Genomic DNA, 23,885 nt, shown 5'->3' with positions numbered 1-23,885 from the left:
GTCTATGGTCCAGTCTGTCTCCTCATTAATAGTACAGCTGATCTGAGCCAAACAATATCATTTTTGGAGGGGGGGACAAATCAGACTGTAGGAATCGTGTTCTTTTCTTTGAAGGTCTTGTTTTTTTTCCTGTAAACTCTATGTTGATGCCTTTTCCCAAAAAGCTCTACTTTTGTCTCATCTGAACAGAGAACATTCTTCCAAAACGTGTTTGGCTTTCTCCAACCTGGCTTTTTTATTTCTCTGGGTCAGAAGTGGGGTCTTCCTGGGTATCCTACCATAGAGTCCCTTTTCATTCAGACGCTGACGGATAGTACGGGTTGACACTGTTTTACCGTCGGACTGCAGGGCTGCTTGAACTTGTTTGGATGTTAGTTGAGATTCTTTATCCACCATCCGCACAATCTTACATTGAACATTCAGGTCTTTGGAGATGGACTTGTAGCATTGCCCATGCTTCCTCACAATTTTGCTTCTCAAGTCCTCAGACAGTTCTTTGGTCTTCTTTCTTTTCTCCATGCTCAATGTGGTACACACAAGGACACAGGACAGAGGTTTATTAAATGATTAAATGATCACTTTAATATCAAAGCATTTGTGATTGCAGTTATTTTCTGGGTGAAATGGAGCATTATCTGACAGAATTGCAGGGGTGCCACTACTTTTGGCCAGCACTGTAGGTGGTTGATGTAGTGATTTTATGTTGTTGCTATGGTGGTTGCTATGGTATAGGGGTGGTTGCTGGGCTGTTTGCAGCTGGTGAGGTTCAATAACCAGAACAGAGCTGATTTGGTCCAGATTTATGAACATAAATGTGACGATTTGATCAAAATTCGGATCAGATTTGTCTGCAGGAGGATTAAGGACAGTTTGGTCAGTAAAACAGCAACTATGGACAATAATATCCGAGCTACGCTGGGCGAGCTGCAGCTCCTGCACGCTCCGGCGTGGGGGAGCGGATCTCTGCAGACAAAGGGCAGGAGGAGGAGGCGGTGCGAGCGGCGTCAGAAGAGAGGCAAATGGGCTGGGGTCCAAGCCAGGCTAAAGGCTAATGCTAACCGACCCCCGATTCCGTCGCTTTTCCTCTCTAACGTCCGCTCTTTGGATAACAAGCTGGACCTGCTGCGGCTGAGGATGAATGTTTCTGAGGAGATGAGGAACAGCGCTGTGATTTGTCTCACGGAAACCAGGCTGAACCAGACCATGCCGGACTCAGCCTTCCAGCTCGCCGGCCGGCAGCTCTTCCGAGCGGACCGCAGCCAGCTATCCGGGAAAGCCCGGGGGGGCGGCTTGTGCATCTACATAAACAAAGGTTGGTGCACAAACTGCGTGTTGGTAAACAGCCACTGGTACGAGGCGACAGAACAGTTGACTGTGAAGTGTCGTCCTCACTATCTGCCTCGTGAGTTCTCGGCGGTGTTCGTGATTGCTGTTTACATAGCACCGGATGCTAATGCTAAGAACGCGCTGAAGGAGCTTTATGACAACATCAGCTCACTTCAGAACAAGCATCTGGACGCGTTCTATGTGGTAGCGGGGGATTTTAACCACGTAGAACTGAAGAACACGCTGCCGAGGTTTTACCAACACGTGAACATCCCAACGCGAGGTAATAACACGCTGGACCGTGTTTACTCCTCTGTGAAAGAGGCTTACAAAGCCTTCCCCCACCCCCACCTCGGGCTATCGGACCTCCATCATGCTGGTCCCCGCATACCACCCCCCGCTGCGACGCTCCAAACCCACACAGAAAACCATCACGGTGTGGCCCAGTGACGGCGCCGCTGTGCTGCAGGACTGCTTCAACTGCACAGACTGGCAGGTCTTCAGGGAGGCTGCTGAGTGTGAGGGGGAGCTGGATCTGGAGGAATACACATCTGCTGTTCTTGGGTACATCAGCAAGTGTGTGGAGGATGTCACTACTACCAAGACTGTGACTTGCTACCCGAACCAGAAGCCCTGGCTGAACGCAGAGGTGCGTTCCCTGCTGAAAGCCAGGGATGCTGCCTTCAGATCTGGAGACTCGGATGAACTCAGGAGGGCTAGAGCTGCAATGCTCAGAAAATCCAGGGTAACTTTTCCTCCCAGGATCCACAGAGCATGTGGAGGGGCATCAAGTGCATCACAGACTACAAATCTAACGTTGCACAAAGCTCCAAAGACCCATCCCTGCCTGAGGCTCTCAACACGTTCTACGCCCGCTTTGAGAACCCTGACACACCCCCCCAGCACCAGACTCCCACACTCACCAGGAGAGGAGCCCCTCAGCATGACACCAGCAGAAGTAAGGAGGACGCTGAGGAGGATTAACCCCCGGAAAGCTGCCGGCCCGGACAACATCCCCGGACAGGTGCTAAGAGACTGCGCAGACCAGCTCTCGGACGTCCTGGCCGACATTTTCAACGCGTCCCTCATCCAGGCAGCTGTCCCCACTTGCCTGAAGACCGCCACCATCATCCCGGTCCCCAAGAGCTCCACAGTGACAGGTCTGAATGACTACCGGCCAGTAGCCCTCACTCCAATAGTAACAAAGTGCTTTGAAAGACTGGTTCAGACCCACATCAAAGCCACCATCAACATCACTGTGGATCCACACCAGTACGCATACAGGAAGAACCGATCCACAGAGGATGCCATTTCCTCTGTGGTCCACACTGCCCTCACCCACCTGGAGCAGAAGGATTCCTACGTTCGGATGCTCTTTGTGGACTTCACATCTGCTTTCAACACCATGATTCCTCAGACACTGATAACCAAACTCTCCTCACTTGGACTGAGCTCTTCCCTGTGCAACTGGGTCCTAGACTTCCTGACCAACAGGCCGCAGTCTGTGAGGATTCACAACATCTCCTCCCCCTCCATAATCCTCAGCACTGGCTCCCCTCAGGGCTGTGTGCTGAGCCCCCTCCTGTTCACACTGCTCACATATGACTGCTCACCTCTCCATCCAGGCTGTCATATTGTGAAGTTTGCGGACGACACGGCAGTGGTTGGATGCATCACGAACAGAGATGAGTCCAGCTACAGGCAGGAGGTGGAACACCTGGAGGGTTGGTGCAGAGAGAACAACCTCTGCATCAATGTAAAGAAGACGAAGGAGATGATTGTGGACTTCAGAAGGGGCAAGCATGCCCACCTCCCCGTGCACATTGGAGGATCTGTGGTGGAAGTGGTCGACTGCTACAGGTACTTGGGTGTGCACCTGACCAGCAACCTCACCTGGAGCAACAACACTTCCACTCTGGTCAGGAAGGCACATCAGCGGCTCTACTTCCTCAGGAGGCTGAGACGAGCTGGACTCGGGAGCGCAGTCCTCACCTCCTTCTACAGATGTGTGGTGGAGAGCGTTGTGTGCTCCAGCATCAATGTGTGGCATGGAAGCTGCTCTGCTGCAGACAGGAAAGCACTGCAGAGGGTGGTGAAGGCTGCACAGAGGATTGTTGGAGTTAGCTTCCCCAGCACCACAGACATTTACACCTCCAGATGCAGGAAAAGGGCCACCTGCATCAGGAAGGAGCCCACCCACCAAGCACACGCACTTTTTGTTCCACTCCCCTCAGGCCGGAGGCTGCAGAGCATCAAGTGCAAAACAGCCAGACTCAGAAACAGCTTCATTCCGGAAGCTGTAAGACTCTTAAACTCCACTTAACAACACACTGCACTGACACCAAGGACAAATTACTGTTTACAAACATGGTCACTTTACTTGCACTGAGACACTTTATCTCCACTGCTCTAATTCACATTATCGTGCTACTATAGTAAAACTTATGGACTTCATGTTGCTGAAACCTTTCTACTCTCTATTTATTTTTTATTCTTTTGGGGTATTTATCTATCTATTTTGTATATTCTATTTCTTTTATTGTATTCTTTTTTTATCTATATATTTATTAATAACAGCTCTTTGGTTGTAAAACTGGATTGTGAGATCACAATTTCATTCCACCTCATGTACCACATGTGATGCGAATGACGATAAAATCTCCTTGAATCCTTGAATCTGCAGTGCAGGCGATCTCTGAACCAGATCCATTGTGAGGATCCGTCTCGGATTTTACCACACACTGTCTGAGTTTACATTAGCATTAGAAATGAGGAAATCCTGATGTGCTGCATTTATATAGATCAGATGGAAGTGATTGGGTTTGTTATTAAAGCTGTGATGGGGAGGCGTGGTTTAGATTAGACTGATTGACCTGAACAATGAGAGTAAATTACAATATCAGCTACAGGTTGGAGAATTACACATATATCTATATTAAGGGTGTGCGATACTGATCAAAACAATATCTAAATAATTATTTTGTTATTTTGTCAGATATAAAACAGTATTTTGCATTATTCAAAATAATGTTTAGAAAAGTATTATATTCTAATGAAGTGCACTTCTTAAATTATAATAATAATTGCTTACTAAATATGTTAATGAAAATAATATATTTAATATTTAATTCCTTGTAACAAACAAACATTATACTCACACCTTCAAATATAGAAAAGTGCACCATGTGACCTACCAGATATTCTTGAATAAAAGCATCAGTGTTAGATTGTTAGATAAATAATATTTATATTAGTGATATTGATCAAATAAAATTGCAATATTATTTATTATTAAATCAGTCAGTGGGTCTATATATATAGGGCTACAGGTAGTCACTGTGCTGTTTGGTGAAATGGACCAGAGGAAGCAAAGGAAAGAGTTATTTCTGAAGAAAATTAAATTTAAAGTATTTTAAAGTTAAAGGTTATAAAAACATTTTCACAGTAGAGACAGTATTCTTTTCTTCATATGCTTAATTTTTCTGTCTGTAAACATAGAGCTGATGTGCCTTACCAAAAAGTTCCAGAAGCAACGAAATTTTTTTTCCATGTGTTTGTGTGCTCTGTTCTGTCCTCTTTTATGAATTAAACTCAATAAATTCTACTTCTGCTGAAGTTGCTCTGCTAACATATCTAAAATATAATTGATGTTAAACTAAAGCTTATATAAGCACTGAATCATTTCTCCTAACTGTACGAAAAATATTCTCCACTCAAAAGCTTTATGACTCAGAGCACATAAGCGCCATCTGATGTACGAAACCACAAAGTGCTTTTATTGCCTCTTAAACTATGTTCCAGTGCATTGAAAACATGACATTTATTGTATCTTTAATAGCATTGAATAAAACTTTATCTGTTTATTTATCTGTTTATTTATTCATTTATCATCTCAGTTGCTGGGGTGAGTACATAAATCCAGGAATGGGAGAACGTGTTCTAGTACATTACATAGAACAGTTATGTATTCAGAATTAATTAGAATACATTTTAAAACATATTTTGTTAATTGAAATTCTGGAAAACCTTTTAGCTGTTTTCTTTCTAATTACATTCACATTGCTGCTGAGCTGCTGAGCAACAGCTAATGATTTCTCACCTGAACGTTTGAGTATAAAGACCCTTCATTTTCAGCTATTAGTTGCTAAGTATTGAATCTAGGTTCTTTAACTCTTCTACGACACGTATCTCCTTGTTATTCTGTCTTATCGTTTATTGACCCGTTTCTGTTTTACTGTTTACCCTTCTTGCCTTGCTCAGTTTATTGTTTGTTGCTTTCTGTTGCTTGTTATTAGACCACCCTTCTGCTTATTCCACTTCTGTCTATTTCTCTGTGTACCGACCCTGCTTTCTCCTCTCTACTGGTATGTTGTTTGTTTATGCTGGCTTTATGTTACTACCCTGCCTGCTTTAGACTATCCTTATCTGCTTGTCCCTTTTGTTAATAAACTGTTTCAACTGTTTGACTCATATCAGCGTGTGTCTCTCCTGGTTCTGGTATTCCTAATATATTTATTTACATTTTATTTTAATTACAGATTTGTATTTTATTTGTATCTGTTATTTGCTGCTCTTCTTTATTTTATTAATAATCTCACCATATTTTATTGAAACAAACCTTTTTAGATCAGGTGATTTATTAATGAGGATTACAGTGTGGATTTTCTGTTCATCAACAGTAAGAAGAAAAAAAACTTTTCCAGAAAAAAACTGGACCACATATTCAAGGTTAGTACTTGAACCATATATATGATGTGAATCTCCCTGATTTATTTTAAATATAAATTTAACTTTACTTTAAAGTTTTGATACTAATCATAATGTATTCACCTTCAGTTTGATAGAATATTATATCTGTATTTAATAGTAAATAATGTGGATATTAGTGCAATAAGATGCTGCACAGTAACATGATGGTTAAATCCTTTTACACACCAGAGCATCTATAACTCCTTTTCTCCTCAGATCAGTGTCATCATCTCTCTCTCTGTACTGTAACAGCTTTACTGATTCTCTGATGTTTGTTCTTAATCAGGAGCTGCAGGAGAAGATTATCTCTCTAGTGAAGAACGAGCTAAACACATTCAAGAAGCTCCTGAGTCCAGATTACCCAGCATGCTCTGAGGGAGAGGTGGAGGATGATCAGAAGGAGGGGGTGCTGAAGGTCACACTGCACATCCTGAGGAACATGAATCAGACAGACCTCGCCAACACACTACAGAGCAGTAAGAGTTCTGGGTCATGAGAATGGGGAACAACTAGTGCTAATTTATTTCCTTAGTGGAGTTCTGCTTTTCAAATTAGAATAATAAGCAGCAGTTAACTGGATTTTGTAATTATAAGATATTGTGTCACAGCATCAAATGTATCCTTAAACTTAACAATTATCTACTGTATCAAAGTTGTTGTACACAGGGGTCTTTCATAAAGAGACACAGCTAATAACATTTTCCTTATTCTCTTCCTCTGTAATCAGAATTAGCCCCAGCATGCCAAAGAAAGCTCAAATCCAAGCTGAGGGATAAATATCAGAGAATTAATGAAGGAATCTCAGGCCATGTAAAGTCAGCACTTCTGAATGAGATCTACACAGAGCTCTACATCACAGAGGGAGATAGAGGAGATGTCAATCAGGAACATGAGGTGAAACAGATTGAAGCTGCATCCAGGAAAAAAACAACACAGGAAAAACCAATCAAATGCAACGACATCTTTAAACCATTACCAGAACAAAAACGACCCATCAGAACTGTACTGACTAAAGGAGTTGCTGGAATTGGAAAAACAGTCTCTATGCAGAAGTTCATTCTAGACTGGGCTGAAGGAGAAGTAAATCAGGACGTTCTCTTCATATTTCCGCTTCCTTTTAGAGAGCTGAATCTGATGAAGGAGAAGAAGCTCAGTCTGGTGAATCTTCTTCAGAGATTTTTCCCAGAAACACAAGATTTAAAACCAAGACATTATAAGAGCTACAAAATCATGTTCATTTTTGATGGTCTGGATGAGTGTCGACTGCCTCTGGATTTCCAGAACACTGAGAACTTGGTGAATGTAGAAGAGCAAACCTCAGTGGATGTTCTGCTGACAAACCTCATCAAGGGGAATCTGCTTCCCTCTGCTCTCCTCTGGATCACCTCTCGACCAGCAGCCGCCAATCAGATCCCTCCTGAGCGTGTTGACCAGGTAACAGAAGTGCGGGGTTTCAGTGACCCTCAGAAACAGGAGTACTTCAGTAAGAGGATCAGTGATAAGGACCTGGCCAAAAAAGTCTTCACACACATCAGATCTTCAAGAAGCCTCTACATCATGTGCCACATACCGGTCTTCTGCTGGATTACAGCTACTGTTCTAGAGAGAATGCTGAGTGAAGCTGAGAGTGGAGAAATTCCCAAAACCCTGACGCAGATGTTCACACACTTCCTGATCTTTCAGATCAAACACAAGAGCCAGAAGTACAGTGGGAATAGTGACACTGATCCTAAGCAGACTAGAACAAGTATCCTGGCTCTGGGGAAACTGGCGTTCCAGCAGCTGGAGAAAGGAAACCTGATCTTCTATGAGGAAGATCTAAGAGAGAGTGGCATTGATTTTAGAGAAGTGTTGGTGCACTCAGGAGTGTGTACCCAGATCTTCAGGGAGGAACATGAGCTGCACCTGGAGAAGGTCTTCAGCTTTGTACATCTGAGCGTTCAGGAGTTTCTTGCTGCTTTATATGCGTTTCTCTGCTTTATTGACAGAAGCGTTCTGAATCTGCAAACCACTAAAAACCAAAACACTGAACTTTCTGAACTCTTCAGTAAGTCAACGATGACTGAATTCCTCAGCAGTGCCATAGACAGAGCCTTACAGAGTGAGAGTGGACACTTGGACCTGTTCCTTCGTTTCCTCCTGGGTCTCTCACTGGAGTCTAATCAGACTCTGTTACAAGTCGTACTGACACAGACAGAGAGGATCTCTGACAGCAGTGAGGAAACCATCAAATACATCAAGAAGAAGATTGAGGAGAACTCATCTCCAGAGAAATCCATCAATCTGTTCCACTGTCTGAATGAACTAAATGATCATTCTCTGGTGCAGGAAGTTCAGAAATACCTGAGAAGAGGTGGTGACTGTGGTCTTCAAAAGGCCAGCCTCTCTCCTGCTCAGTGGTCAGCTCTGGCGTTTGTGTTGGTGAACTCAGAAGAAGAGCTGGAGGAGTTTAACCTCAGTAAATATGATCCATCAGAGGAGTGTCTTCTGAGGCTGCTGCCAGTAGTTAAAATATCCAGAAGAGCTGTGTGAGTATTTTTATTCAGGCCTTCACATAGTTTTTAAATCAACTGCTTATGTGTAGAATGAGTTTCCATTCAATCACTGGTGGATTCACATTATTCACATTGTCACATATAAGCATGCATTATCCTTTGTGTGTAATAATTATTAAACCAACATTTTAATGTAAACAGTTCATGAAGTTTCTGTCTTAGACTGATTATATACAGTCTTAAAAAAGGTTTTGGGCAAGCAATATGTTATGTTTTTGTTAACATAAATGCACATCTTTTGACAATTTCATATAGAACATACATTTTATGTGTCTGGAAAAACATTACCTTCTCCCACATATATATGTTAGAAACAAACACAGAGTTCAACTTGGAAAATAGAATAAATTCACATACTCCAAAAAGCCTTGCTCATTCTCTGTTTTGTTCAACATTTTCTTAGTCTATTTTAACTCATTATAATCTGTCCCAGAGCTTTTGGTGAACTGCATGCCCATGCTGATCACAAGTAAAGTGGAGCATTCTGCATGTTAACTATTTCAGTATAAATAAACACCAGCTCTCAACCGTGCGTCCACACCGAACGCGTCGCGAGTGACAAAGCAGCCGGAAGTCATTCATTTTCAATGAGAGCGAGCGGCACTGGGCGACAGGCAGCGACGCGGCGCAACGCGATGCGAAGCGCGCGGTGTGAGCGACGCGAGAGATTTGACTAGAACTTAACTTTATGTAAATGAGCAGTGACGCGCGGCGGCAACTACCAATCAACTCATATGTCCGGCCTGAAATCGCTGCTCTGATTTTCGGTTCCTACTGAAGATTTATTCAGCCAGCAAAACGGAGAGTGGGAACAGAACTGAACTGAGCTGATCTGAGGTAAAATACTCCACTACACCAGCAGTTACCCCAGTATAGTACTATCCTTACAGAAATACTTATTTAACAGAAAACGATATATTAAAACTGATATATATATATATATATATATATATATATATATATATATATATATATATATATATATATATATTATAAATTAAGAGAATTATTTACTACATTAAGGAAAATAATGTATTATATTTAAGTAAACCGATTTATTGTAATATGAAATAATTATATTAAATTATTGTACTTAATAGTTAGAAAAGATATAAAGATTTATTGTTTGTGAAACGTCTGTACGACTGTTTATGGTTTAGGAATTGTGTAGAATCCTTGTTTCTGTATGTGCCGTATTTGGAAAACGCCCACCAGCGACAGCTCGTTCTGAGTGAGACACGTCCCCAAGCGACTCATCGCCTGTTGGACAGGCGACACAGAGCAATTTTATCGCGTTCGGTGTAAACTTACAGTTAGATAGACAATACATTTCCCAGATTTCTGTTCTTTGTCAATCCATTCAAATATTCTTCTTTGGGTTTATTGTAAAATCATTTGTTTATTCTTGTTTTTTAGACTAGCTTCATGTAATCTTGGATTAAAGATGTGTGTGAACCTGGAATCAGTTTTAAACCTGGAAAACTCCTCCCTGAAAGAGCTGGACCTCAGTAACAATGACCTGCAGGATTCAGGAGTGGAGCTGCTCTCTGCTGGACTGAAGAGTTCACACTGTAAATTACAGATTATCAGGTCAGTGTTTTAGGTTATCACAGACCAAAATTACAAACAAGACAACAAATAAAACCTCAATGGGAGGAGCCCTAAACATCTCTCCCTGCTCAGACTTTTCCATGCCCTTTAATTTCTCATAGTACTGCATCTACAGGCTAAATACAAAAAAAAAAATAATTGTACTCTTTTATGCTCATTTCCTTTTTTTTTACTTGTATGTATGTATGTATGTGTGTGTGTATGTATGTATGTATGCATGTTTGATAGGAAATGTGAAATGTCCGCATCAAAGAAGACATACAACATAGTTCATACATGAGCTAAAAGCACCACATATATGTTGTTACTTGCAGAAAAAAAGAATAAAAGAAAGAAGCTAGGTCCAGCATTCTCTGTGGTAAAGCACAGCACACACTCTGGTTTTCTACGCTCTCAGCATAGCTATACATGTAAAAGGGCTGTGCATATAGTGTAAGGAGCTCTTAAAGAGACAGTGTACATATTACTGAATACTGGCGGTAACATATTTCCACCAGGCCATTTAAATCTTAATAAGGTCTTTTCCCCATTGTAACCATGTGTGCAATAACAAAAACTTCCTGAGTCCAATCCAATTCACCATGCATTCTTTATTCCAGCGCCCCACATTAGCTTTATCTCCCCTCAGACATACAAGTATATAATAGTATTTTAAATGACACCATTAATAATTGCATTTTACATTTCTTACATTCATTCTTTTATTTACATTTAAATATCCACTATAAAACTTGTCTTAGGAAAAACAAATGTAATTGCAGCCATGATTAATCTGATTATATTTCTTAAACAATTTACACCACTAGAAAAAAATATTAAATGTGGCATGTACAAAAGTACATGTATATAAACAGTATATTACATGTTACGTTTTGAAAATCACTAAAATGTGTTATTTAAACATTGAAGTCCTTGTAAAATCATTTGTGCTTGTGTTTATTCTTACATTTTCAGATTAGCTTTGTGTAATATAGGAAGAAAGACGTGTGAAAATCTAGAATCAGTTTTAAACTTGGAAAACTCCTCCCTGAAAGAGCTGGACCTCAGTAACAATGACCTGCAGGATTCAGGAGTGAAGCTGCTCTCTGCTGGACTGAAGAGTTCACACTGTAAACTGCAGATTCTTAGGTCAGTGTTTCTGTGATTTTTCATTTGAAGTTATTAGGCCTGTCAGTGTTAAATTATTAACATACGCTGTTAGGTGGAATCAGTAACGTGTTACTGTTTTTTAACCCAAGTTTTTATTTCGGCACCAAGTTTGACCCCAACTTCTGCTGTAATCTGCCCCCTCCATCCAACATGCAGATTTCTTTTCTGGTTAAACGACTGAAACACTTTAATGCGGTGTCCAGCTGTAACAATCCGGTTCAGACTTCCAGCTCAGACCTGGATAGAGAGCTTTGTTGCTCTCTCTCCATCTCTCTGTTTGTTTCTGTCTTTCTCCATTTGTTTCTCTCTCTTTCTCCATTTGTGTCAAAAGTTTTACACAAAAAATAAAATCCGCAATCATGTGAATATTTCTGTTAAAGACTTTTGCTTCTGGAATCTCTCCTTTGCTTCTGCTTTAGTTTGTTTCTTCTGAGTTTTGGCACACTTTTCATGGGTGGGCGGGGCTTAGAAGAAGGAATTCCCCTTGAATCTCTATTGGTCAGCTGGTTCTGGGCTGACCACTGAGACTGACTACGCCCACCCCGCCAGTTTCAAGCGTCCTTTTTAAACTCGGAGAGTGAACAGCTTCTAGTGCACAGTAGCAGCAGCAGATACTGTTTACAATTAAATTTCATATAAACATTCTGTTCAATGTTATATTATTTTATTCTCTGTTTCACTGCATTAAAAAGCTCACATTAGCATGCTAAATTTTCATGCACAAAGTAGGAAATTATCTAATTCACTAGTTCACTGACTAGGTAACTATCATACTGTGTGCATGAATATTTAGCACATCTCGCTAATGTAAGCTTTTTAATAGAGTGCAACAGAGAATAATATAACATAATATAATATTTAACAGAACGTTTGTACGAATTTAATTGAATTAAATTTAATTATAAAAGTATCTGTTGCTGTTTGCTGGAAGCTGTTTGCTCTACGTGTTTGAAACTGGTGGGCTGGGCATGGTCAGCCTCAGATGAGGGTTCAGGGAACCGATCAGTCCAAAACCAGCCGACCAATGGAGATTCAAGAGGAACACCTTCTTCTTAGACCCACCTACCTGTGAAAAGTATGCCAAAACTCAGAAGCAAAGAACTAAAGCAGAAGCAAAGGAGAGATTCCAGAAGTAAAAGTCTTTAACAGAAGAATCCAAAAAAGTACACAAAAATAAAAGCAAAGACTGGCAAAATCCAAACTGAAATAATTTTTAAATAACTGCAAAGGATAATTAAGTTATCGAGTTTATTTAAAAATATATATTTGCTATATATTTTTTCTCTTTTTAATTTGTAACATACACATTTTGATAACATTTTAATTGCGGATTTTTTTTTTGTGCAAAAAGTTTGGCACAAAATTCACTCCATAAAATATCCACTATAAAAACTTGTCTTAAGAAAAACAAGTGCGATTAATCACATCATTTTGGCAGGGTTATTTGGATTGGATTTTAAATGGATTGACACCACTAGAAATTCTACATTTATAAATGTGTAAATATTCAGGTGTTTTCCATGATGACAAATCACACAAGACAAAGTGTTTAACGAAAGTCAGAGTATACCAAACAAACAAATACAAGTATTCTGTAGTTAAAAATGTCCAACTTGATTGAACATTTGAGATGTATCACACATTGATTGCAAAATTGTGATGCACAAGCAAAAACTATTTTAGCAAACGTTAATATGAATTCAATTATTTGGTCCACATCAATGCTAATGCCATATTTACAGAGATGCTTACTGCTGAGGTTTGGGTTCATGAATTTGTTAATCTGTGTCAACTGTGTTAAGAAACTTTTTTTTCAGATTTTTTAGTGTTATTTAAAAAAAGACACTTACTAATATCAAAGTGCATTATCATCCTCAGTCTGCTATGTTGTCTTTCTTTCTTGTTTTCTGTCACTCACTCACACATTCTCTTGCTCTGTCTGCAGATTATCTGGTTGTATGATCACAGATAAAGGCTGTTGTTCTCTGGCTTCAGCTCTAATTTCAAACCCCTCCCACCTGAAAGAGCTGGATCTGACCTACAACCACCCTGGAGAGTCAGGAGTGAAGCTGCTTTCTGCCAGACTGCAGGATCCACACTGCAAACTGGAGAAACTCGGGTAGGTCTGAACTGATACTTATGTTATCAACTTATTGTAAGATAAATATTGTTGTACATGTTGTACATATTTGTCATTTTCAATACAGCCTGTTGTGCTTCTTCCTGTGTATGTGCTGTGCTGCACAGGAAAGCAAAGTGTTGAGAAAGTTAGGGGTTAATACTGTGAAACACATTGCATTGTAGGACCTGTTGTAAACCTAGTTATAGTCACCAGGTAAACACAGTGGAGCAGCATGAAACCTTCATTCTGTCTTATTTTTGTTTACACAGCCACTGTTATTTTTTTTCTATGCCCAAGCTATCTGCACTGAATGCCAAGTACTTCGCTGTAATCCTGTTTTGACTCATGTTTCTGTTGGTAAAAATGAACCAAGGTTTAGTTTTTACTCCAGAACAGGTGGAAAAGTTTAGCTGGTTCTGGTCATGGAGCCAGTGATGGAGAGCTGCCCTGAGCATCGAGTCAGGAGAAAAGTTACAAGATTAAAACTGATCCCCACTAACTTTATACACACTGAGCACCCCAGCAACCAGCCTATGTCTTTATGGTAAAAATAATCAGTGCAAAACCAGAATCCTTACTTAACACTTATGTCCCTTACCTACACCCTGTGCAAGATGGTCTTGATGCTTATTGCTATCTTCCACCCACCAACAGTGTATTTTCATGCTTTTCACCTGTCTTATTTAAACAGTAATGGTGATTTTGAATGTATCTACGCAGAGGAAAAACATTGGACAAGTTCAGGTAGCTGCACCATTTAAATAGCAATACGCCAAAGTCAGACCGCACCTGCCTTTGTTACATTTAAATATGTTAGAATGTTAAAAGTTTTTTTAATGACCAGTGGCATACAATTATTTTTAAGTCATAATAAAATATTTTTTGCACAGTAATTCCCTGAAAAATGTATGGTGCAATACAAACAGCTGTTGTGACAGGAGTACACTCAGGTATGAATATGAATGCAAAAAACATACTTTAGTTAAGTTTAGCTCTTTTCTGCAAGCCCAGAAGAAACTGCCATTTTATCTTAGCTAGGAGACCATTTTCACCCAGTTTCTTTCTTATTATTGAATCACTAACACTGATCTTAATTGAGGCGAGTGAGACCTGCAGTTGTTTAAATGTTGTTCTGGGTTCTTCCTGGATGAGTTGTTCATGCCCTTTTGGAGTAATTTCTGTAGCTCAGTCACTCCTGGGAACTTTAACTACTGTGCCTTGTTTTCTCAATTTGTGAATAAAAGCTCTAATAATATTAATACTACATGTCGTGCATATAAAGCAAAATAAGATACGGCAAGTATTAAAACTTTATACATGCAGACAAAAATATATTTAGAGAAGTAAGAGTTAATCTTCCTTAATCTTCTGTTTTTAATCTGATTTTATGCAGTGTGTATTGCAGTTCCGTACTTTACCACATGATGTCACTAAATTCTGCTCTCTCAAATGTTCGCTCCTTTTCACGCAAAGTATTTCTTTATAAATCAGTTTCTAAAACCCTCACACTGTGCTGATCTGTGTGTGTGTGTGTGTGTGTGTGTTTAGAGTGGAACATGGAGGGAAAATCAGAATCAAACTTGGATTAAAAAAATGTAAGCTCTCTCTCTCTCACACACACACACACACACACACACACACACACTACATACAAACACTACACACACACACACACTACATACAAACACTACACACACACTACATACAAACAATACAAACACTACACACACACACTACAAACACCCAATACACACCCAAATACACATACACTATATACACCCAATACAAACACGTACACTATGTATACATAATAAACACACACACAATACACACACACTTAACATACCATTACACACAGACACTAAATATACCACTACAGACACAAAATATACACCCAAATACACATACACTACCAGTGGTGTGCAGTAAGGCCCTTCTAACCCTTCAGAGAAGGGGCGACAAAAAGTGCATGTAAATAATTATTTTTTTTATTAGGAAGTATATAATATAATTATTGTAAATGTAAGCATTTATTTTAAAAATTAACTAAAATAAAAAACAGCAACTGTTTTTCAGTTGCTACAGGACTCTGACTTATCTGACTGACAGCAGTACTAACCAATCAAAGCTTTTTAAAATGGCTTCTGCTCACGTGTCTGCGTGGACCCTTCTCCTAATCTTGCGAAGGGTGTAGTACTGAGTCCGTTAGCAAAGTCATAGGACAATCTAACCAATCAGATTCATGATTTTCACAGCTGGGGCGGGGCCATGGCTGTCTAACCCCTTCTCTGTGCTCGGATGAAGGGGTTACGCTATGTGCATTGATCAGTCCTAATTAAATATTTAGCTAACGATCATGGAAATAAGGCAGATATTGTGTCATATTACATTAAAAGGCTTTTTTGAAGGCTGTCCTTCAACGTGAAACTAATTAATAGGCCGCCTGACTGGGGAGTTTTATGTGTACTTAATGTTTTGGCTGCTCTGGCATTCTGTATGCATACAAATGAGTGATATTTGTAGAACGCCTGTACTTGTAGGAAAATTAAGCATTTATTGTTGCGTCTATTGTACACTTTGTGGGTTGTAGCTGTTGTATTTGTGGGCTGTTAATGTGTATTAAGCTCATACAACTCACTCAAGAATATATAGGTATTGTAGTACTTATGTGTCGGCCGGGCGGGGGGTTGCAGAAGGGGTACCCACTATATTCACTGCACGCCACTGAACACTACATACACACAATACAAACACACTACATGCACACAAACACTACACACACATTAAATAGAACACTACACACACACTAAATAAAACACTACACACACTAAATATAACACTACACACACTCTAAATACACTCTGTGTGTGTTCAGGGTTCTGTGATTTCACTCTGGATCTGAACACAGTGCAGCGTTATCTCTCTCTGAGTGAGGAGAACAGGAGGGTGGAGTTTAGAGAGGAGCTGCAGTCGTATCCTGATCATCCAGAGAGATTTGATTGGCCGCAGGTTCTGAGTAGAGAGAGTGTTACTGGTGTTACTGGACGCTGTTACTGGGAGGCTGAGTGGAGCGGGAGATATGGAGCTGTTGTAGCTCTGAGTTATAAAACCATCAGCAGGAAAGGAGGAGGATCAGACTGTGGGTTTGGATGGAATATAAACTCCTGGAGTCTGTACTGCTCTGATTACAGTTACTCTGTTCTTCACAATAAGAACAGCACTGATCTCTCCACTCCTCCCTCCGGCTGTAGGAGAGTAGGAGTGTATGTGGACTGTCCCTCCGGCATTCTGTCCTTCTACAGCGTCTCCTCTGATACACACTCACCCTCACACACACACACACCCTCACCCTCACACTCACACACTCTCACACACTTACACACATTCTACACCACCTTCACTCAGCCCCTCTATGCAGGGTTTAGGGTTTATGGTTCTGGCTCCTCAGTGTGTCTGTGTAAGATAGAATAACCCTGTGTGTAACAGTGATTCAATGTGTGCGTGTATGTGTGTGTGTGTGTGTGTGTAGGAGGAAAAATGTTTGTATAAATATAAGTATGTAAATATTTTATATAGAAGATTTTGTATTTTTCCCAGAACCTTTATTTTAATTACTGTTATCTTTATTCACTACTGTTATTATTGTGAATTATTGTTTTATTGTAAAATATGTTCATTTTAATAAAGCTAAATAAATGAAGAAAGGTGAAGAGGAGTCTGATGATTTTTTGTGTGTTTTGATTTGCGTGATCAGATTACGGTGGAAGTTGGAGTCGAGCTTGGTGGTGTAATTATCATTTCTGTTTTTTGGTCTTTTGCTTGTTGTAGTTTCTTGTCTCGTCTTGTCTTGTCTTGTCCATGACACCGTCTGCCCCTCAACAAAGCTGCAGTACAGTCCACTGAAGTCCTGCATCATTCTGTAGTCCTCGTATGGCTTCTTTGTCTAAGCGTTTTTTTCACTGTGAGAAAAATGAATGAGCTTTTTAAAAACTGTTCTCGGTCACATTCTGTAGTAAATAAATATGTTCAGAACCCTGTACGTTTTATTTTGTGTACATTTATCTCCTAAACATCACTGGAGATGAGGAGGAGTGAGGAGAGCTGAGAGTGTTACAGCAGGAAATCAATAACCCAGCAGCACAGAATTACCCTAGAACCAGCTTTAAACGCTATAACACGTTTTACCATTTACTCTTTATTATGCAGTGAAATAAATTAGAGATGTTTGTTGCTTCTGGCTCGTTGTTACAATTTGACCTTATAACAGGTTTCAGTGGGGGAAAAAACACATTAAGCCTTTTTATGTTAAATATTTTAACTATGGTTCTTAGATAGATAGATAGATAGATAGATAGATAGATAGATAGATAGATAGATAGATAGATAGATAGATAGATAGATAGATAGATACTTTATTTATCCCGAAGGAAATTTAGGCATCCAGCAGCAACAACACAATACAATAAGAAACATACTCAGAGAAATCAAAACACAGAAGAATAGAAAATATATAAGGCTATAAAAAAACCTAACTATACAAGGTAAGGATCTATCTGTAAACGGAGCAGTGCAGTAGATGTTGCTAATGGTCATAAATAATTAAATAATTAACAGAGTAACGTGCAATGACATTGATTACGAAAGTGACTGATGTGACATAGAAATATAATATAAAATAAATATGCACACGTTACAAGACAGTTCTAAAAAGAGAATATGAAAATGTGAATACCCAATCATGAGTAAAGTATACTTTAATGTAAGCGAGGTTGGGGAAGTGTTATATAAATAAATAATATAAATAATATAAAAATTAAAATAATATGTTAATATAAATAATTAAGTTGTTGAATAATGTCCAAGTGGTGTGTGACTGGATTAAACTCAGTCGTCAGCAGCATCCCGTCCCCGATGGGAGGAGTTAAAGAGTCTGATGGCTCTGGGGATGAAGGATTTTCTGAGTCTGTCTGTTGTGCAGCTCTGTGACAGCAGTCTGCCCCTGAACACACTCCCCTGCTTCATGATGGTGGTGTGAAGTGGGTGACTATCATTGTTCATGATAGAAAGCAGTTTATCCAAAGTCCTTCTCTCAGCTATTGTAACCAGAGAGTCCAGCTCCGCTCCTACCACTGCCCCGGCCCTCCTGACCAGCTTGTCCAGCCGGGATGCATCTCTCCTCTTCACCTCTCCTCCCCAGCACACCACAGCGTAGAAGAGAATGCTGGCCACAATTGATTGGTAGAACATCTGCAGAAGCTTCTTACAGATGTTAAAGGACCGCAGTCTCCTCAGGAATAGAGCCGGCTCTGTCCCTTCCTGTACAGGGTGTCTGTATTTGTTGACCAATCCAGTTTGTTGTCCAGCTGCAGACCAAGGTACTTGTAGGTCTTCACTGTCTCCACATCAACCCCCTCGATGGAGACTGGCTGTAAGGGTGGTCCAGACCGACAGAAGTCCACCACCATCTCCTTGGTCTTGGATATGTTCAACTGCAGTTGGTTCAGTCTGCACCAAGCAACAAAGTCATCCACCTGTCTCCTGTACTCCTCCTCCTGACCACCCTTCACACACCCAACGATGGCAGTGTCATCTGAGAATTTCTGCAGATGGCACATCTCAGAGTTGTACTGGAAGTCTGATGTGTAGAGAGTGAAGAGGAAGGGGGAGAGCACAGTTCCCTGTGGTGCTCCGGTGCTACTGACTACAGTCTTAGATGTGCCGTCAGTGAGCCTCACGTACTGTGGTCTGCAGGTGAGGTAGTCAGTGATCCAGGACACCAGGTGAGGATCCACATTCATCTTCACCAGCTTGTCTCTGAGAAGTGGAGGCTGGATGGTGTTAAAAGCACTGGAGAAATAAAAAAAACATGATTCTCACAGCACTACTCCCCTTGTCAAGATGAGAGTAGGATGGTGGAGGGGGTAGATGACTGCATCCTCAACACCAATCTTCTCCCAGTATGCAAACTGGAGAGGGTCCAGTGCATGCTGTACCTGGGGTCTGAGGAGTGGGAGAAGCAGTCGTTCCATGGTCTTCATAATGTGCGAGGTCAAAGCTACCGGCCTGAAGTCACTGAGCTCACTGGGGCGAGGTTTCTTGGGAACAGGGACCAGGCATGAAGTTTTCCAAAGCGTAGGAACCCTCCCCAACTGCAGGCTCATGTTGAAGATATTCGACAAGGGTAACCCAAGTTCAAAGGCGCAAGCCTTCAGAAGTCTCGGGCTCACCTTGTCAGGTCCAGCTGATTTCCCTGAGCGGAGTCTCCTCAGCGCCCCTGTGACCTGGTCTGCAGAGAGATGGAGGGGGGAGGTGAGGGGGGCGGACTGGATGTGCTGACAGTCTGTGAGAGGGAGACCTGAGCAGCACTCAGAAGAGGTAGGGAGGTGTCTAGTGGGGCAAAGGCTGAGGTTGCTGAGATAGCAGGACAGACAGAAGCAGGTGAGGATGAAACAGGGCAATCAAACCGGTTATAGAAGAGATTGAGTTTGTTCGCTCTCTCCACACCACCAGCTGTCGCACTATCACTCTTTGGCTTGCACCCTGTGATTGTCCTCATACCATCCCAAACTTCCTTCATGTTGTTAACTTGTAACTTCTGCTCAACCTTCTTCCTGTAGGTCTCCTGAGCCTCCTTTAAGCAGGACTTGAGTTCACGCTGAATATTCTTCAACTCCTCCTGGTTCTTGTCTTTAAAGGCCCTCTTCTTTTTGTTTAAGAGGTCCTTTACGTCGCTTGTAATCCAGTGCTTGTTGTTGGCAAAGCAGCGAACAGTTCTTACAGGAACCACAATGTCCATGCAAAAGTTCAGATAGTCAGTTGTGCAGTCTGCTACCCCCTCAATGTCCTCACCGTGAGAGTCCTGCAGCACACTCCAGTCTGTGGATGCAAAACAGTCCCTCAGGGTCTCCTCTGCCTCCTGAGACCACTTCCTGAAGGAGCGTGTTGTGGTTGGTTGCCTCATCACACAGGGTTTGTACTGAGGCTTCAAGAAAACCAGATTGTGATCAGATTTTCCAAGTGGAGGCAGTGGGATGGCGGTGTACGCATCACTGATGTTAGCATACAGGAGGTCAACTGTCCTGTTTTTTCTGGTGGGACACATACTGGGTAAAAGAAGTCAGTGTGGAGTCTAGCGTGATGTGGTTGAAGCCACCAGACAGAGCGACAAAAGCATCTGGGTGTTGTGTCTGGAGCCTAGCGATGGTCGCGTGTATGACGTCACACGCAGCCTCCACAACCGCTCGGGGGGGCACGTACACACAAACAACAATGGCGTGTGAGAACTCCCATGGGACGTATTATGGTCTTAAACTCACCGCGAGCAGTTCAACATCCCGGCAGCAGATAGTCTCCTTAACAGTCACATGCCCAGGATTACACCATCTGTTGTTAATGAGGATAGCGAGCCCACCGCCCTTAGATTTGCCGCTCCGCGCGCTGTCTCTGTCCGCTCTCAAAGTGACGAATCCGGGGATGTTTACATTAGCGTCAGGGATGCTAGCGGTTAGCCAAGTCTCAGTGAAGCAGAAGAGACTGCACTCCGGGTAAGTCCTCTGATGTCTCACTAATGCTGCGAGCTCATCCGTCTCGTTAACCAGCGAGTTCACGTTCCCCATCACCACTGCCGGAATACAGGGCTTGTATCTCCAGCGGTTTTCCCGTTGTTTAGCCTTTAGCTTAGCTCCGGCTTTACAGCCCCTGGAGCGTCGCTTAAGCTCAGCCGGAATGGGGTGCCTCGCGCCGGCGCGGCTCTTTGTTCTCAGCGCGATAAGTTCTTCCCTCAAGTAAACAAAGTTTCTGCAGCCCATGTGCAGAATTTGGCGATCCGTATCCATGGGATACATATTAACACACACTACAGCGTAGTAAGAGACGAAAAAAGAAAGTAAACAGTGAAAAAAAGTTCACTTAAGGTGAAACGCTACACGGAGCTCCTGGAAAGCTGCCGCTCTCGTCAGCGCCGGAAACTTAAGTTAGCAGGGTTAGCTCTGTGGTTCTGTAGTAACTCTGTCCTTCTAGTTTTCCTGCTGTATCACTCAGCTTGTCTCAGCGAGGGCAGATAGTTTATTGATTAGTTAGTTGTTAGTTGATTATTTGGATCAGCTGTGCTGTAATTAGTGTAAATTAATGACCGTATTTAAATACTAAACACCGCAGGGAAGTGCTGCTCCTGAACTGACACACTGAGCAGCTAGAGCTCATTTTAACTTATCTACCATTTTAAAGCTCTAACACAGGCTCAACATCACCAGACTGAAAGTGTTTTCACCTGTTTAAATACTTTATTGTAGGGCTGTCCCTAACGATTATTTTTTAAACGATTATTTTTTTCGATTAGTCGACTAATCTACTTATTGAGAAACATATTTAAATAATTATTATTTTACATTTTAAAGCAAACGATAAAATATTATATTTATATATATTAACAACAACAACAACACAAGCCTACTAAACCAAACCCCACACTTATAATCACTTACATGTACAGCACGTTGTTTAGATCTATAATGCTAAAAATGGATAAGCTCCCATACACCACAACCGTGTGTATGTGACTGCTAGATTTTGTGACCACTGGCAAGTAGTTCTCAGCAGACCGGTGCACTGGCCGATTCGAAACGTGTTCGTTTCTAATGTTTACTTCGACTGGCCAAAACGGTTAAGTTTAGGGCTGAGGGTAAGGTGTAGGTATAGAAAGCTTCCGTTTTGCCAATGAACGCTCATAACCATGAGCACTGGTCACAAAAAAATGCGACGTTGACAGAAAACGGTGTAACACCGCAGCGCCGACGGCGCTAGCTAAAATAACTTAAGGCAGCTAGCTTAGCTAAACACCTGAACTTATGAATAATGCTACTGTTTCTGGAAACTGTGAAATGCCATGCACAAATATAAACCAAAAATGTATAATTTCTGCCTGTGGCAGGTTTAAAACCTTTGGTAGACAGCCTTAAGTCTTTTTAAGGACACCCGCGGAGACCCTGATGTAAACGGTAACTTACTGTGTGACCCTGTTGACATAGTGCTCCTGGATGTTTGCGCTTCAAGTGCTCCTGCATAGCAGTTGTGCTACTGTGGTAGGCCATCTCCATTTTGCACATATGGCAGAGGACCACATTGTTTCCCTTTTGCGTGAAATGCTCCCAAACTTTAGATGCCCGCTGGCGTTTTTTTGTAGCTGGAGATTGCTCTCCGGAGTCCATGCTCTCCACAGGCGCCGCCATGTTTACGGCGCGCCGACGCGCGTTATGCAAATTGATGTATTTTCGTAATCGATGACGTCGATTATGTCGACGCGTCGCCCCAGCCCTACTTTAATGACCCTCTGTGAAGAAGAAGAAGAATAATTCAAAACATGATCTGACCGGAGTTCACTGGTGTACTGCAGAATCCAGTCTGGTGTAATTTCCAGCCACTGTGCTGTAACATCAGTTAGGCATTAGCTTAAAGTTAGCATTTTTTTAATTACTACCCTTAAACGATCCCGAAATTCAGAGGATCCAGTGATATGTAGGAGGTAAATGTACACAGAATAAAACGTACAGGGTTCTGAACATATTTATTTACCACAGAATGTGACAGAGACCAGTTTTTAAAAAGCCCATTTAAATTCCCCACTCACTTAAACCACTTAGACACGGAACCCCAAATATGGGCATAAACAACATGGCGCCGACTACAAAATGATGACACGACTTTAGTGGTCTATTACAAAGCTCCTCTTCATGAAGCTCACCCTCATCCGGGTTATGTAGAAGCCCCGCCCCCTCCCCTGCTATAAATCTATATAAATAATATCAGCTCCCTCAGAAAACTCGTATCGTGTCCTGCAAAGGTTGGCGGTACCATCGGATTGACATATGGAGCAGTCGATCTTAATCTCTCGCTAACCATGACCGTGCTGAACGAGTTTCTTCAAAATAACACCCTGGATCACATGCTGCAAGATGTGGAGAACATTGAGGAGTATTTGCTGAATATGGAGAAAGCAGTGATTAAGTAAAACAATAAAAATATCATCACTTCTCTGAAAGAGGGCAGAAAAGTCTCGGAGGAACAGTGCAGCAGTTTCCTTAGACCTTCAGAAAAAGAAACCTGTGTCTTCGATCCCAAAACCAGATTAAAATGCCTAGCATAGCAGGTGCTTCTGCTCAGGGAGAAGAACTGGGCTCCGGTAGTCTTTAGCAAAGCTAAAATAGCACTGCCGGCATTTTTGAGAAGCGTGCTCAGGACGCCAAGTTAGTCTGGAGCTGCTGAGGTAGTCTGGATTTTCCGACTTTCCCTTGCTCGTGGTGTGTGTGTGTGTGTGTGTGTGTGTGTGTGGTGTGTGTATGTGTGTGTGCGTGTGCCCAAACATGGATTGACACTCC

General features: G+C 41.6%; 4 protein-coding genes across 13 annotated transcripts in view; 2 read left to right on the top strand and 2 right to left on the bottom strand.

Moving 5' to 3' along the window:
• The window catches only part of LOC111189991 (zinc finger protein 239-like), a 269,338-nt gene extending 252,221 nt beyond the window's left edge, over positions 1 to 17,117 (top strand). For 2 of the 8 annotated variants that reach the window (XM_049477074.1, XM_049477073.1), the window contains exon 13: positions 16,522 to 17,112. In XM_049477074.1, coding sequence (XP_049333031.1) covers positions 16,522 to 16,983 — 462 coding nt within the window. In that variant the 3' untranslated portion in view covers positions 16,984 to 17,112. Of the gene's footprint in view, positions 1 to 11,195; positions 11,370 to 13,335; positions 13,510 to 15,060; positions 15,108 to 16,387 lie in introns of all 8 variants that reach the window. The other 6 variants (XM_049477079.1, XM_049477082.1, XM_049477078.1 and 3 more) reach the window with 6 other exon arrangements.
• LOC111197331 (NACHT, LRR and PYD domains-containing protein 12-like) overlaps positions 1 to 23,885 on the bottom strand; it is a 686,367-nt gene that overhangs the window by 350,546 nt on the left and 311,936 nt on the right. The gene's annotated exons all lie outside the window — the stretch shown is intronic.
• Positions 1 to 23,885, bottom strand: part of LOC125801186 (zinc finger protein 665-like) — a 316,241-nt gene that overhangs the window by 114,512 nt on the left and 177,844 nt on the right. The gene's annotated exons all lie outside the window — the stretch shown is intronic.
• The window catches only part of LOC125801441 (zinc finger protein 239-like), a 308,090-nt gene that overhangs the window by 147,793 nt on the left and 136,412 nt on the right, over positions 1 to 23,885 (top strand). The gene's annotated exons all lie outside the window — the stretch shown is intronic.

Source organism: Astyanax mexicanus, chromosome 4 (assembly GCF_023375975.1).
Source record: "Astyanax mexicanus isolate ESR-SI-001 chromosome 4, AstMex3_surface, whole genome shotgun sequence".
Lineage (NCBI taxonomy): Eukaryota > Metazoa > Chordata > Actinopteri > Characiformes > Acestrorhamphidae > Astyanax > Astyanax mexicanus.
This window is presented reverse-complemented; position numbering and strand designations above follow the sequence as displayed.